Here is a 17,213-nt window from a genome sequence, read left to right as displayed (position 1 = left end):
TGTTGTGAAATATCAATGCATCCAACACATGTTAGACATTGTTTTAATTATTGATGATTTTATCCAAGAATCATTTGGGTGGGGTGTTGTTTTTAAAGAAAGTGCTTGTTGTATAGGGGTTACCCTGAGTACAATGGCTCTGTTTACATCTTTTGAATGGCTTTTGCATGTAAAGTATAACACAGACATGTGTCTTCATAGTCATAAAAAGCTTTATCTAAATTCATTTCAGACAATACTTAAGTATTTCTATAGAATTCACATGTTTTGAAAAGATCTGATTGCTTTTTAGGTTTGCTAAACCAGTGTGTATCATATCTTTTGATTTCTCATCTTTAAGATATCAGCTGGGACTTTTTATATTTCCCTAAGTCTGAGCTTTTCCCTTACAAGTCCCCAGGGCAGCCTTCAACGCCTCTCTTACATACACACCTGAGTTAAGAGAAACTGCTATGCATTGAGCTTTGAAGAACATTAAAAAATATATATACATATATCAACTGTGACACAACAAACGGAGAGTTGGCCTTTGGCTTCCTTCTCAGTAGCCTTTTTGAGAATACTGTGACCTTGGTGAAAGAGTCCCCTCGTTGGTGGTTTCAAACTTTGCCCCAATGCCCCATTCTTCTGTGAGATTATGTGCTGTCTTCAGTGATTTGTCAGATGCGTTTGTTAAATTCTCAAGGTTACAGCTTGATTTTCATCAGATGGCTACAGTATTTGCATATTCACTTGGGAGTATGGCATACTGCTTACCCATTACATTTTAGTTTTGCAAATCAATAGCATTTTATTAATGTGACATGCTCCATAATTTTGGACCCATATGATGACTAAAACTCCTTTCTTGGACCTTACTAAGCAATGACTCTGTGATTAAAATCTCTTCCTTTTGGAGAAGGCTAAACTCGCAAGTAGCAAGATGCCCTCTACACATTAATGTGTTTTCTCAGCCGTGTATTAACCACATCATTTTTCTGGCTGCCCTGACTTAATTTATGTTAATTTGACTAATTTTTAAAAAGCGCCTCTCATAGAATTTTGGATTTAACACTGCAGATTAGAGAAAGAAAAAGTTGAAAATATTGGGAAGTACATATTGGTGAGATTCTCCCTCAAAGTCTGTGTGTTCTTATTCAGTGTGAGCTTTATAGAGATGTCCAAGCTAATATTTATTTTCTCTAAACAAGTTGTCTACTTCTTTAAGTGCTACTTTTTTTTTTCCTTTTGGCAATCACACACATCATAATAGGAGAGAATTTCCTTTTGAAAGACTCAGAAGAATGTTAAAGACTGGTTTAATCTGAGTTGCTGATACTCATTCACAATTAGTGTCTATTAAGTAAATAAACCTAATTCCCCCACCCCAGAAAAAAAACCCCAAACAATTTGTATCTGTTAGAGTCAAAACTTAAGGAAAGGTTAGATTCCTACCAGAGTAAAACATGCAACACAGGAACTATCTGAGGCAACATTCTAAGAGGGAGAAGATAGATACTCATTCTCACCCTGGATCGTTCTTCTAGTTTTGTCATCATAACAACTGTGGCACTCCGTTGTTCCCATATCATTCTCCAAAAGTCACCAAATGTTTCAGGGAGAGATCCCTGTGTTGCAATATACGCATTTTGTTTCCTGTAGCCATCTATGTAGTTGGCATTCACATAGTCACTTCCTGGGATGCCTGAAAAACAATGAATGTTACTTAACTAGGTGAACATATCATGAGAGGAAACAGCCTGGCACTTGGCCTGAAGACAATATCATATTATTGTTCCACACTATGCTGGGGGAGTCACAATATATTCAAGTTTGGGTTTTAAGCAAGATTAAAAACAAGTCTTCTTGGGACCTTCATGTAAAGTGATGTTTGAGGTGTTAGATGTTTATAATATGACAAGGTAGACTTCAAAGAAAGAAAAACCCAACTGATCGTCTATAGAATGCCTTTTCTGTCACACACTGTTCACTCCATTGTGTCAACAAAATATAGCTTGCAAAGGAAGATAAACCACTATCTGGTCACATTCCTCACTCATTTTCGTCATTGTTCCCAGGCAAAAACCAGATAAAACAATGCCTGAGTCTGAAAATGCAATATAGGGTGGAAAGTGTCATAACAGTGAAAAATTCTTTCCAGACTTAGCTAAGAGGAAACTCATATATAAGCTTATTTAATCCCCACAACAACTCTATTAAATTCTGTCATGATCTTCCTTTCACAAAAGAGGAAACTGAGGTGCACAGAGATCCAAAACCTTGCTGAAGTTGATGGAGTCTGGTTTACTTATAGGTAGGCAGACTGCAGTGTCTGTGTGGTAACCTCTGCAGGGCACTGCTTCTTCTTTAGACCTCAACGGGTTGTTGTATCATGTGAATCTCTCCTTGTGTTATCACGATTGCCTCCTAATTGACTGTTCCACTTCTACTTTTGTCATTTGCAGTCTGTTCTCTAGCTAGCATGAGAGCAATTTAAAAAAAAAAATATATATATATATATATAATATATATATATATATATATATATATATATATATATATATATATATATATATTTGACACTGTAACTTCTTCAAACCCAACAATGGCTTCCTTTGATACTTCAAATAAAATCCAAACTCTCAACAATGGCTATAAAGCTCGGCACTTCTCCAGACTCATCTTATCCTACTCATCATCTCGCCTTTTAAACGCTGGACACCCACCTGCTTCAGTTCTTAGAAAACATTAGTCTCCTACCTTAGTGCCACCCCACACCCTACAGCACACTATCTCCTTCCTGTCAGAAGAGCTCAGCCTCCATCTCAGAAGACCTGTCCTTGATACCTTGGGACCTCAGAACTCCCTTGGCAACACTTTCTTCTACTATTACACATTGTAATTATATATTTGTTTGTTAACTAGCTTGTTGCTTGTCTTCTGTACCTCTAGAGTACATCTCTTTAATTCTTTTATTCACCTGCGCTACTAGTGACAAAAAGAGTAAATAATTTGCCTCAGTTCTAACATTTAATGAGTAGCAGAGCTGTAATGTAATACAGATATTCTGATTAAAAGTCTAATTTTCCCTCAGCACAATGCCTTTAAAATGGATGCAGGCAGGTTTGAGCTTCTTCCAAGAAAGGTGGCCAGAATGATGAAGGAAATCAAAGCTATTCCTTGTGAGAAAGGAATACATATTATAACCTGGCCAAGGGGGAAAAAAAAGGGGTTGGGGATAAGAGCTGCCCATGAGTGTCTGAAGAAAGGTTTAGGTTTACTATGTTGAGACCCAAGACTTTCAGTTCTGGAGGATGTAACTACAGAGAGATGAATTTCATCTCCAATATAATAAAGCATTTTCAAATAGTCTGAGTCAGAAAGGGAATAGATTTCCTCCAGAGGTAATGAATTGCCTGTCCCTGAAGGGGAGCCAACACTTTACCGGAGTATTAGCATGATACGGGAGGTAGAACTAGAACCTGTACATGGTCCCTTAATTACTTTGGGAAAATATAAGCCTTGGATTTATTAAAAAAATGCTTTCTTTATAATGGAACATATGTTCCCAAGCTAAAATTGCTATATTTCACTGATTGCCGCTTGCAATTACTTTGACTGCTTTTCTGACTCCAGTTGTAAAACTGATCCTCTCAAGAAAAGTAATGAAAGTCAGATGGAAACTACCGAGCTCCAAGATGAACACATGGATATGGAATACCACCAGCATTAGTGAAAAGCCTTTTGAGCAAAAACTTAAATGCACGGTTGGTTGTAACATTATTCATCTGTTACAGCTACTCAAGAAGCAGTTGGGGTTCTGGCAGCCCTTTGTTGATAAAGATCCCATTCCTCCCTGACACCAAATTACTGTAGATTCAAAGGAGAGTTTAAATAAAGTCCTCAGGTTACAGCCACTGGGAAGCACGCACATCTACACGTCCACAGGATCTGGTTCTGAGCCAACAATGAAGCTATTTTATAACACAGGAAAAGCCCACTTTAAATAATTTAATTTAGCAGTTAACATTAAAGAATTGATAAAAAGGATTCTAACTAAGGGCCTCACTCAGCTACCAATATCCAGAAAAGCTTTTTCCAAGAAAATTAAAAAATGGAGAAATCTGTTTAGTGAGTCAGAAAATGCCCCAGCTGGGCACTGTGCCATTTCCCCTTATCAGGGATAACAAATGTGTGTGAACAGTGCATCTGAGGACAGAGGAGGTGGATGTGAGACTCAGTCCAAAGTAAGGGAATCAGACCTAGCCAACATTCTTGCATAAATTTTTATCAGTTATTATGTCATGAATTGTTTTTTGACATATGGCTCAAGTTTAAGCAGTGAGTTGTTATTATATTTTAGGGGGAATAGGTTGCTACTGAATAGTGGTTGCATTTCTGAGGAATTCAAATGTAAAAATTCTGCCCGAAAACTACTAGGCACTGGGGATCTATACTATATCACCAAATGCTTTAAGAATTTGGGACTTGATACTCTGAAAAGAAGATAATTGAAACTAAATCAAAACCTAGAAGAGCAAATTTAGAGGCTAATATTTATATCCTGAAAATGTTGTGAGGGTCCTTTTCTATTTTGACACTTGTGTGTAAGCAGGTAGTTCGTGGAATAAAAGCCTCCTTTTGGCAAATGCTTTCACCCACTCTGGCAAAAAGACACTTGGGTAAGCTTTCTCACACGTCCTTTGCAAAGTGGAGATGTGAGAGATGGCTATGTTTCTAGAAACTCTAAGATCTCATGTGTTGTGTATTCGTACAACCCAACATAACATGCTGTGTCAAAAGATGAATGAGAGAAGAGTTTAGAAATGGTGGCAGCTTGCCCTGCTAAAAATATTAACCCCACACTGGAAGCTAAGGTGAAAGAGCAGTGTATTTGCAGCAGATGAGACCTCAGTCTTCAATAGAACACACCGAGAAAGATTTTCAACCAACCCAGCTGTAAAACACACACTATTCTGGCTTTCCAACTGTTCTGTTTCTTCAGTGGCTCTTGACTGTGATGGTTCTGCTGGGAAGCAAGATATACAAAATTCGTTCACTTTTTTTGAGTGACCTTCTCTAAGTAATGCGTGTCTATTTATTTAATCTTCATTTCTCTGCCTTATCCGTAAAATGATTTGCATCTGCTAACGCAACACCAATCAGAGTGCACTACTAATCCAGGAGAAGTGTGTGAGCATTAAGTGTGTGAGCATTCTTCCGGGGGTATGATGAATAGAAATCTAACTTAAAATGCAGAACTGAATGAATGTAGATTTATTATAAATTAGCTGATTGCTTTTATTTCTTGGAGTCAAGGAGACTTTTGTCCAATACTATGATGATGGTGCCTTGCCTTTTATTTATGTTTTTCGAAGAGGGGGAGGAGTTACTCAAATAACAAGAGCATAAAAAAGATGTCTGAAGCTCATCACAGGCAAAATCTTAGGATTGGCTTTGCTGTCATTTGGTCTTAATGTCATTGTCCAAGAACAGCTTACATCTAAAACTTGCTCTTTCCTAGGAATCCATGGCTTTACGATATTTATAAAAGTAAGTTTTCATGCTTTTTTTTGTATTGCTTCATGTATACTCTCCATTTAATAATAGTCATGTGAATATTTCCTACACCAATAATAATTATTTATCATTCTAATGTCATAATTTAGAAAACTGAGGCTAGACCTTGAGTTTATATTATTCCAGTATTCCCCTTTCCTGTGTTACGGTATATTTCATCAGTTAATGGAATGTTATTTCTTGTGGTGCATAAAAATATTACATACATGCTTTATACTGGGTCTTTGTGTTTTGGGCAAACTAAACTTGGAGTTGTAAAACTCAGGCCTTTAAGACTAACAGATATTGTGATGAGGTGAGTGACTGGTATAACTGTGCTTCTGTATTCTTCATGCACAGCAAGCCATAGCAAACAGCTATTCAAACAGGGTTGGGTCAGTTTTAGGCTCTCATTTTATTTACTGGGAATTGCTAGTTACAGCTTTTAGTGGAAAAATAAACCTGGGTATGGACTTTGGGCTCTCCTGTTTTTCTTTCTGGAAAACTTTGGGAACTTATGATAAAAGTTCAACATGCAGGGACAGTGACATTTTTCTTCACTTAAGTGTGGAATTAATAGAATGTGGCTTTGTGATGATGATCCCACATGTGTTTGAATATTAACAAAAGGAAAGGAATCCTTGGAAAGATGAAGCTTCTCTGAAAGAATATTCATGATGAATGATTAATTTATACTGAGAAATCCTTTAAAACCTTGAAAGCATGTTGAAATGTCAAAGAATATACTATTTGAGCTGTTTTGTCATGACTGGGTTAAAATAAGGTTTTGTTTTTTTTTTCCCTGTTAGTTTGACAAGAATTGGGTCATGTGGGTCTAGTTAAAAAAAAATACAAACAACTTGCTTTGCATTCGATTTTTTTGGGTCAGTGGATAATTTGATTTGAAAAGATTTCTCTTGTTGAGAGGTGTTTATAATTATAAAGGTTTTATAATAAGGCCTTATGCCCTGCTGTTAAACAGCACCCAAAATAGCGCACGCCCATTATTTTTTAGCAATGTGAAATTAAGTAATCATAAGGGGTAAGTGAGTACTTTTGTATCATTCCACTCTGGAGGGTAAGTCACATGTGCCTTTCAAAGTCTTGGGAAGGTGCTAAGCACTTGCTAAGACTTTAGAGAAATTAACCTGGAAACCGGAACTCCTGTCTAGGGATGCTGGTAGTTTGCTCTTTGACAGTCATTCAACTTGTCCAGACCTCTGCTTATCGGCTAAACAAGGCATGTTGGACAAATGGATTCTCTCAAATCCTTATGAGTTTTAAAATATGATGTCTCTCTGCGGTATTCTTAACCTTCTTGGATTCAGAAATCTCTGTGAAGTTATTTTAAGATTCGTAGAGGCTTGTGTGTCTCAGATTAGGTAGGAACATGTTTTGATGATCTTTCAAGGTGATTCCTATCGCTTCTACCACTGATATCCTGAGATGAGGTTTTCTTTTTTTTTTTCCCACGGTGCGACTAATACTTAAAATCTTGATTAGAACCGGGTGAGGTAAAAAATAAACAAGTTCAAAAACAATAGGAGGTGGTAGGACTGAGCTAGTAGGTTTATTCAGAAAAAGCAGCTTTCCTTGGCTTGTAGGGATGAGCATGAGGAAGAGGCAGCATTAGAGGGAAGGCAGAAACCCATCCACGGCTCCAGAGGACACACCACTGCTGCACTGCAGAGCTGGAGGTGGGCCCTCAGCTGATTGGCTAACTCCGCTCCATCTCACAGTGTGGCATCACAACCCCAGTACTTTTATTTCCTTTCACTTCTACAAACCCTCAGTGAAGTTTGTGTCATAAAGAAACTGGTTTTTTGTTAAACCTGTTTATTCCCTGTTGTAAGACAGAACTACTCAAGATCTATGAGCACGAAAGCTACCTTTTATTTAGTAGATAATGTCTCCTCCTCCACTTCAATACACAAATAAAAAGAAAAACTATTAACAACAACGAATTACTAGTTAAGGCCCAGATTGTAATTTTACAACCCACAATGCAGACTAAATGTTTACTTTGTTTGCTGACACGGCAAAACTAGAGAAGAGAAAATAGAAAAATGAAATCCAATAATAATTTACCAGTAAATGTATTTAATTTCAAGGGGCACAGGCCTTCCTTCTCCTTCACTTACCCCATGGCAGCAACCCACAGCTGCATCAGAACTAGCAAGATGAAGGATTCTCTTTGCAACATGCCAGAAAAAAACCACTTCTTGCAAAGGGGCAGTGTATTATCTGCCGAAGTCTCCCTAGATATGAGGGCAGTTTGGCAAATGACCCTCCTTATCTGTCCTTATTTCTACCATATGCGGGATGATTTTTTTTTTTTTCAGAAGTGTGCCTTGCTCTGTGAGCACTGCAGCTCATCACCACTATGAGTTAAAGGGGGAATGGATAGCTTTCAAAGTGTTTGTGACCCCAGTCTCCATGCTCTCCATGTCCTGTGTCCTCCTCTCTTTGGTTTTCTGTACCTCAGCACTGCTGAGGAGGCTGGGTTATGAGAGGAGCTACAGTGAAGGATGCGGGTGATTGAACTGTCTTTGGGTGCATACCCAGACAAGCCACATGTGCTGGGGACTTATCAGCACTTGTGATAGAGGGGACTTGTTTCTAGTTAGGGGGCACTTTGCCTTGAAATAAAGCAGAGTCGGGGCCATGCAGTGTACCTGTTCAGCCACATCAGAGAGGGTTGGTCTGCTTAGTTTACATTAATAAGAACTGATTAATTAATTGATTACATTAATAAGAATTGCAGCAGTGAAGTGGTCAAAAGCAGAATATGACAAGAGCTCTATCTGCAGGAAACTCTCAGAGCCCCTGTCTCCTCATGTCTATCCTAATGTATGAGCAGCAATTTCAAGGCATTCTTACCCAACACCCTGTGAGAATCAAATGAGTCAATGAATTTAAACTTCGGAAATACCAGTGGATATTAGTTATTCTTTTGATTGATGTAATAAACAGAAATGAAATAAGCCTACTCACTCCTAATTACTTTAGTGACAGAAAATAATTCCAAATCTGGAAGGCCTCTTTCTAGTTCCCATATTAAAAAAAAAAAAATTAGTGGAAAGACAAAAATAATTAAACTCCCCAGCCATGTACAACATGTGCCTATATTCTAAAAACAGAGCCATCCCATTGATGACTTAGGTTTCTCTATAGCTTCAGAGTAATGAAGTGTAGATTCATTAGCTCAAGCTGCATAGATGTACAATAAAAATGAGAAGGAAATCCCAATAACTGAATGGAGATAAAAATAAATCCACAGAGCCTTCTGTTTTACTCTTTGATTAGCTTCCTAGGAACAAGAGTAAAGGAAAAAAAAAAAAAACCCCACAACACAACCAGATCCCTTAAAAATGCTTTGTCTGTTGTAGGTAGGAGACAACACAAGTGCAGGCTGAGGTAGGCGCCAGGGAGTAACAGATCCCCACGCCACTTTCGTGGCTCCGTGCAGGAGAAAGATGCTATTTAAACAGCTGTAATTAGACTTTATGAAGGCTGCAAGCACCTTGTGAAATTGTTCCAAGATTTCAAAGTTAAAATTCCACCTAGCTTTCTATTTAAGACAAAGTAAGCTATAAAAATTAGACTGTGCACTGTTCCTCAAAAAGAGAAATGCCTTTATTTATTAAAAAAAGAATCACTGTGCAATAAAAGGATTAAACTTTGTCATGCTTGTAAATAGTTAACTTGAAAACTTAAAGACTGAAAATTTTAAAGAAACCGAGCTAAATCAACCACTGATGATCAAAAACAATGTTAGAAAAATGAACTTGAGCAATAATGGGATGAGATGCAGATAAGTTTTTTTTTTTTTTTTAAGATGAGGCATGTATTGTAACAAACCCTCTTCAGTAGTTTAAACAGAATTTCAAGAGCAAAATAAAACAAACACTAGGTGCCCACAAATTAGTCATTAGTGTCCAGGGGTGGAGGGGAGAGAGCAGAGAGAAAGAGAATGAACTAAGAGGGAAGAAAAGAAATCAGATTTATTGAGTTGACATGGGAAACAGCACATGGCAGCTATGAAAGGAACTCTTTACTAATGAAAATAATTTTAATTCTTTAATGTTAGTGCTTCATATGGAACATTTATATCCACTACAATATAATTAAACATTTATTAGAAAATGTTGGATAGATTGTATTCATTGATATTCCTGTGCTTGTTTTGGTTTGTTTTTACTTAGAGAAAATACATCAGGTTACTAGTTATGGCCTGAAAAAAAAAAAGATAACTCAGCATGGGTACAATGTGAAACTGGAGAATATGTAACCATATGCTGACAGCTGTTTTAAACAAATCGGTAGAGATTTACCTTTGAACACTATACAGAAGCAGCTAAGACACGGCTTAAACGTAGAGCACAAGTGTGGTGGCAAATGGGAATCAACATTACAAAGGAGTATCAGTGGTTTCTTCTCTGCTTTTTAAGTTTAGATTAATCTTAGAGGGCGGTGATTCCCTGTGAGCTGGCTTCTCATTTTAAAGGTGCTAAATTGCCCATCTCAAAAATAAGTTGTTGTAACGTCACCTATATTATTTACAGCTGGATTTTTTTTAATTGCTCCTATTATGTAAATCAAATAGCAGATGACATATTTTGGATTTCCATTTAAAAGAACACATACTTCCCCCTGTTGAAATTTGTAATGCTATTTATAGGTCTGGTTTTCATTTATCAAGCACCAATATTTTCTTTTGCTTCAAAGAGCATTCCAAATCTATGCAGCTTTCTCATTTGGATATTATTAATTTTTCCACGGATCATATACAAAAGAAATTCCATCTGTGTATAAAAGGACCTATTGACAGGAGTAATAAAATTCATCATAGCAATAATAACTTTCATAGGTCCCAATATTTATTAGGCATTTTCTTTGTGACAAGCACTTGTTTAAAGGTTTTACATGCATTAATTCATTAAGTCCTATTACTAATTCTAGAAGATAGGTAGTATTATTAATTCTCTTACACGGGTGAGGAAACTGAGGCACAGTAACTGGTCCAAACAAGCTCTTTGGAAGCAAGAAGAGCCTATGATGCTTTTAATAGGAAAGAAATTCTTGAAAACATATAGGCCCTTGTAGGAAGGTACCCATTAAAAAGATAAAGAATAAACGTATTTTTGTTTTAAAACTAAATATATTCCTCCCAAACTGGAAGAAAATAAACCCATATTTTATGAAGCTTCTTTTTTCAGATTAACAAGCACTAGTGTTAAAAGATGCATATGGATGAAGTTCTTTACTCTTTGTCATTTCTAACTCTCTCAGATAAAACCTTTTAAACCTGGCTTGGTAGGAGAGAGACATACTAATGAACAATTCTATCTGGGTTAACCCTCTGGATTAAATGTGTTTTTCCCCCTTGAAAGAGCTAATCTCTTAACGTGTAAGATTTAATATTGATCTATGATCTCTGGATTTAGAATCAACCTTTGGAATTTTAGAAAGAGAAGGAAGGGTCTTACACATTCTTATTTTAGGAAGACTAGAACAAAAGGCACTAAGTCAGGGTCCCTGAAGAATGGACTTGCAAAGAGATTGTATATCCAAGAATTTTCTGAAATTAGTATACAAATAAACTGTGTAGGTGCCTTTTGTTTGCAAATTGGGTTTAAAATGTTCACCAGATTCTCAAAAGGATCCAGCTCCCCCACAGGGTTAAGTGACATGCCCAAGGTCACATAGCTGCTTAAACTGGAATTTAGTTTCTAGTCTTCTGTCTTCTTGTTTTCATCCTCTTCCTAAAACACCTCAAAAAGTAATATTTAACAAACAGAGAAATCCACCTGAAAGCCATTTATATGTCACTTATTCTTTGGAAAAATTCACTTTGACTGAAGTCTAAGAACACAATTGAAGTCCTCTGGCTCTAAGATATCTATCATAAGTGTTTCAAAATGTATATTTCAAAATTCCTAGACAGTTTTCCCAGCCAAAAAGGCACTGCTTTTGAATTAGTTGCGACATGTTTAGGCATGGCCATTATGATTCAAAGGTGGCTAAAAAGTCCCAAGTGACCTAATGGAGAGAACAGCTGTCTTGAGTCCAACTAACTCATATATTAGAATTTTTGGCTCTGCCAGTTACTAGCTAATGATTATAAACAAATTACTTCACTTTTAAAAGTTTAACAGTTTCCTCATCTATAAAACTGGACAACAACTAGCTTTTGAGGTAGTTCTGAACACTATAAAAAATCTGTACATGATTTCATACACTGTATATCAAATCTATGACATGATGCCCAACACACAGTAAACACCAAGATAGTCATGTCTATCATAATATCTTGCCTTTGTTGTTGAATTTAAAAGAGAGGTTTTAAATTTTGCTTTATATGTAGGCCTGACCAGTGATTTCAAAAAAATTCCACATCAACATGGCTTTTAAAGTGAAATGTTAATTATAATCCTACTAATAGAAACATAATATTGGCAGAAGGGAAGACTAATTATATTTTAGGGAAAAAAATATAAAACCTTTTTTATCCAGGACTGTAATAATTAGATTGAAATTTTGATCATTACAAATGACAAGACAATAAATAATCTGCCACTAATTGATATTCCTGAGTTTATATGAAGTTGAAGATACATAAAAAGGTTTTTGAGCTAAGTAGATCACCTCTCAGGGATAGATGTAACCTTCTACAATTGTAGGACTCTGATTCATTGGGATAACTGATAATTCCCCATTTTGTGTCACTGCCTCAGAATAGTTAGGCCATAGAAAAAGGAAACAAAATACTAAATTTGAAGTTTGTGTTACCCATAGGTTAATACCAAATGATAAAATGGAATTTTTAGGCAAAAAGATAAGGCTGGGTGTTCGGCTCTATGCTAAGTTACTTGGTTACTGTGATATCCTGTATCACTAGGAAAGCGATGTGCATGATGTGGGCTCACAGAAGCCTGGATGGTGGAATCAGAAGAGCTCAATTCTAACTCGAGCTATAGTAATTTTACACCTCTTACACTGTGAGACTCAGGGCTGATTCTGTCTGAGCTTCAGAATTCTCGTCTCCAAACATGGATACCTATCTATATCATAACATACTTATACTCCATCAAACTGTGGGTACAGTAAATAAGATAATTGATATGCAAACTACATTGAGCTAACTCTCGGAGGAGTCAAAAGTAAAAGACATTAGCACTGGGAAAATTGATAGAGAAGTCAAGGTTACATAAATAGTGACAGAGCTATGACCCACACCCAGATTTCCTTGTTCTTTGTCTTTTAGCTTGTCCATTTATCTTTTCCTATTTTAGTAAAACTATACTTTCTGGATAACTTTGGATTTTATAATATGAAGCATATAACTATCTATTATTTTTGTGCACATATCAATATTACATTCCATTTAGTCTTTATTTGACACTATTTATCCTAAATAATTGAAATGAATTCTATCACCTTTCTTTTTCAGGAATTACTATTTTCTCTTAAGAACTGCTTAAACATGGAGGGGACCCCAAAAGTAAGTGGACTGATTAAAACTTCAATTGTGTTTTTAAACTGCTTATCCTCTATTTCAAAAATTATGAGTATTTTGTAATTAGGACTCTCGTGAATTTATTCTGAATTTTTCTCAGCATATATGAAATAATTATAATTTGGAAACACATCATAAGTGTCACTGTTTTCAAAGAGTTCAGTAAGCACATTGCTTGCCCATACACAATTACTGATTCTTTTAAGTTTTCCCCTTGTCATGTCTCATGGAAGTATGGTCAAAGTTTTGCTCTATTCAACCAAGATAAAGACAACACGAGTCACTGTGACAACTCCCAGTTTTTTCTTTAATGTTGTCAGGTCAGTCTGCAAAGTAATATGTGATCAGAACCACTGAGAGAAAAACAACAACAAAAAAGCCCCAAATAAAACATTCAACCGCAGTCCTGTAAGTTATCACTACAGGTGGAACCCAAAACAAGCGCATTAAATTTTATACGTTGTGCATGAAGTCACTTAACATTTTAATATACTTTAAAAATCTGGCTCTGTTATCAAAGCTCCTTTTATAGGAAAAGCTTCAGTTAGTGCTTCTGTGGTTCCAGTTGCTGGCATTATCTTTTCTGTGCTTAAGATATAGCATGATTGCTTTTCCCCTTAAATATCTGCTGGCTAGGGCTTAGTCTAAGATAAAGTGCTGTTCACGGTTGTAATCTAAATTAAAGCTCTCTGTATAGCCCATAAACTTCAATTAAATGCTTCTAACCTTTTGCATAACACTTAAAATTGAAAAACTTTTGGTTTCTAGGTCAGCTCTAGATTTAGGGTATATTTGTGGGCACAGAGCTGTAAAAAAGCAGGTTTTAGTCTGATTCAAATGCTTTGGCTTTCATACTGTAGAAATAGCACAGGAATGAAATGTACATAGTTTCCAGGTATCATTATAAAGGTACAAGGAAGAATAGTCTTTGTCCGACATTTTACTGTCAAGATGGCGGAAAATAACAGGTTAAGGAAAATAATGATAAAGTGGGCAAAAGTACAGGGAATGGTAGTACTCAATGACCTAATTCTGAGTAGAAGCAATGCTACAGTACAGCAAAGGCAGACTGACAAGTTCTCCAGTCACGATCATGCCCATTGGGCTCTCAACTGATACTCATCTATTTTCTTTCATTAATTTACCTTGGCTCACTAATGGCAAAAATGATTTTTCTCCTCTATTTGTGACTTGGTTTAGTTTCTTATTTACTATGGAGATGATTTAAAAGACTTGAGACAAGAAATTATTATTAATTTTTTAAAACTTTTAAAAATGGGAAATACTTTTACATTTTAAAATGGGAGATAAAATGTAAACCCTATATGCTAATCATCCACATATACTATTTAGAGTTTCTAACAGGACCTGAAAAGAAGCAGTGACCTGTTTGACACTATCTTGCTTGAACTTGCATTGGTGACACTTTGATAAACCTGATCAATTTTTTTCAGTATGGAAAGAGGTTTAATCCTGGAAAACCAGTATCTTTAATTGCCTCAAAAGGGGATTATAACATTTTCCAACATGAAAAGTACAATCCATTGTGAGAATTTTACACAATCTATCTATGCCATGTAGTACCATTTTGAGAAAAAGGGACTGAGGTATGGGCTTGCTCAAATGCTGAAAGGTAGTTCTTGTTCCTCTGAAACTGGAATTCAATGTGTTGTTGCCTTTGGTGCTGACTGGGAAAGCTTTTAAGCAGATTCTCACTTTCAAATTAACTTTGGACACTAGGGAGGCAGGTAGGACTTGTTCAAAGTTATGAGATGAAGTGGTGATCATCATAGATTTTGGAAGCAGAAAAAAGGGAAAGATACTTGAACGACTGTAGACAAAAATGTTTCAACTGTAATGTTCTAAAAAGGACTGGGTCTGAAGCTGGTATTACTTAATGTTTTATAAAACATCTGGAAGAGGGTAAGCAGTGAACATTTAAGTATGAAAGAGCCACAAAGCTCTTTGGGATGCAAATGAGGATGAATGTGGTATGTGGCCGTTGGTGGTCCATGTTAGCTGTTATGATGGAGGGAAGGATTTAAGTGACATTATAAACTACTTTCTAAGGACAGCAATCCAATGTACTACCATGGCGAAAAAGACCACCAAAATGCTGAGTGCTGAACATGAGTCTTAAGTGTTTTTAGTATGCCATTTGAGAAGGATTTATTATTGGAAAGGGATGAATGGATAATATTCTAATGCATCCATCAGAGGAGTTAGGTTTATTTGAGAATTAATCCTCATCTTATAGGAGAAATTATTCCTTCTGGAATAAATTCCTTACTACACTTGTGAGAGAGATTACCAAGCAGTCCACACATTAGATGAACCACACATTTCCATTGTGCTTGGTTTTTATTAATCACCACATCACCAACTCCTAACCTTCTGATTGTCCCTAGTGGTTATCCAGGTTTATTTACAAACGAGCCCTTAATCATTTTTAATTAACATTCTACAGGCATCTTCTGAGAATCACCTGTTTATTCATAACTGTCAGCAGCCATCAGTAAAATGGGCAGCCTCAATCTGCTTCCCTTATATAAACATTAAATACGTTATCAAATCTTTCATTTGGGGCAGAGGCAAGAAAGTAATGAGGGATGCCCATGTTTTAGGGTATCAGGGACATCATGTGCTCGAGTACTGGTGTATTTGTATGATAAAGACAAAGTGAGAACAAGCAGTGCATAAATCCTTAAGTAACTGTTTTCACAGATGGCTGAACACCTAGTTAAAACTATATATTCACACATATATTTAAACCCATGAAAATAAAGGTATAAATAACATCTGCATTTTCTTACCTTCTATTGCTGATAGGAGGACTCGGGAATGATCATATGCGATTACATTTGCATATCTATTCTTTGGTTTGTTTACTTCCAAGTTTGAATGCTCCCATGTGAACTGCTGGCCAGGGTCAATAGACTTTAAAAGAAAAACGGCACCACACACAAAATCAGTACTGAATAACATCAGATTATAGGCATTTATTACCAGTAACAAACATGATTTAAAAAGAAAATTCTGAAGCTACACTTCATCAAGATGATTCTAGCTGTGAAGCTGAACACTAATATAACCAGCATAAGATGAAATGATTAATCATAGGAAAAAACAGTAACAGTCACCAACATTGATTCAAATGGGAAAAAAAATCAATATAGATGTTCTGTTAATAGTGGAAAGGCAGGGTTTTTATTATTGTTATTATTATTATTATTTTTACTTTTCCATTTCCTTCTCAGCTGCTGTAGTTTGCAAGTTATCTTGGTTCAATATTCCTTCCAATTCTGTGGACATTATTTTTATCTTGATTACTCTTCTTATTCTTTCTTATCTGGACCTAACCTCACTCTTTAAGTTGACTGGTCATTCACTGGATTCACTGGGCATGGGCTTTTATATTGTCTCTTCACCTACAGGCTTACATGTTGATGGCAACTTAAAATCTTGTCTGTTTCTCTGTAACATGCTATGCCCACTATCACAAGGCAATTTGTACAGTTAAGAATAACAGTAAAGAAGAGAGGTTAGTTAAATCTAATAATAATCATCTTAGAATATTAATGTCTAGTCTAATGCAGATGGAATCTAAGCACTTTTTAATTGATCATTATGTGTTGTTTACAAAGTTTGCTTTTATTTTAATCTTTTTTTTTCTGATTTATAATGCCTTGATGCTTTAGTTCAGCCAAAGTTGTTCAGTAATCTAAAATAAATATTTCACAGATATAAAAAATATACAAATTACTTAATAGTTAAGGCAGAACCATTATTTTGAGACTGAATTCAGACTTTGATTAAAACTCTGGGGTAACTTTTAAAATGTCCTGCAATGTTACGGAAATCAAAATATTTCTTTCGATACTGACACTTTTTAAAGACATAATTTCATGGTATTCAGTTCAGAAACATGAGTTCAGTCACTACACAAACTTGATTTTAAATGATCAAAATACATTTTCAGAAATAATTAATGATAAATTAGGTTTATATACTGGTGAAATTCTTTAAAAGGTAAATTTTAGCATTATTTTTGATACTGGATACTTTCCATGCTGTTATGTGTATGTAGAACTTGAAAGTAAAATATATCCCACAGCTGTTAAAATATTAAGGATGCACACATTTTGTGTTAAAATGG

General features: G+C 35.8%; 1 protein-coding gene across 20 annotated transcripts in view; it reads right to left on the bottom strand.

Annotated features, from left to right (window-relative positions):
- PTPRD (protein tyrosine phosphatase receptor type D) overlaps positions 1 to 17,213 on the bottom strand; it is a 1,876,190-nt gene that overhangs the window by 58,203 nt on the left and 1,800,774 nt on the right. For all 20 annotated transcript variants that reach the window (XM_064490208.1, XM_064490209.1, XM_064490212.1 and 17 more), the window contains 2 exons: positions 15,871 to 15,994; positions 1,509 to 1,684 (listed from right to left, as the gene is read on the bottom strand). In XM_064490208.1, the coding sequence (XP_064346278.1) occupies positions 1,509 to 1,684; positions 15,871 to 15,994 (300 nt within the window). The remainder of the gene's footprint in view (positions 1 to 1,508; positions 1,685 to 15,870; positions 15,995 to 17,213) is intronic.

The sequence above is a fragment of the Camelus dromedarius genome, chromosome 10, assembly GCF_036321535.1.
Source record: "Camelus dromedarius isolate mCamDro1 chromosome 10, mCamDro1.pat, whole genome shotgun sequence".
Lineage (NCBI taxonomy): Eukaryota > Metazoa > Chordata > Mammalia > Artiodactyla > Camelidae > Camelus > Camelus dromedarius.
This window is presented reverse-complemented; position numbering and strand designations above follow the sequence as displayed.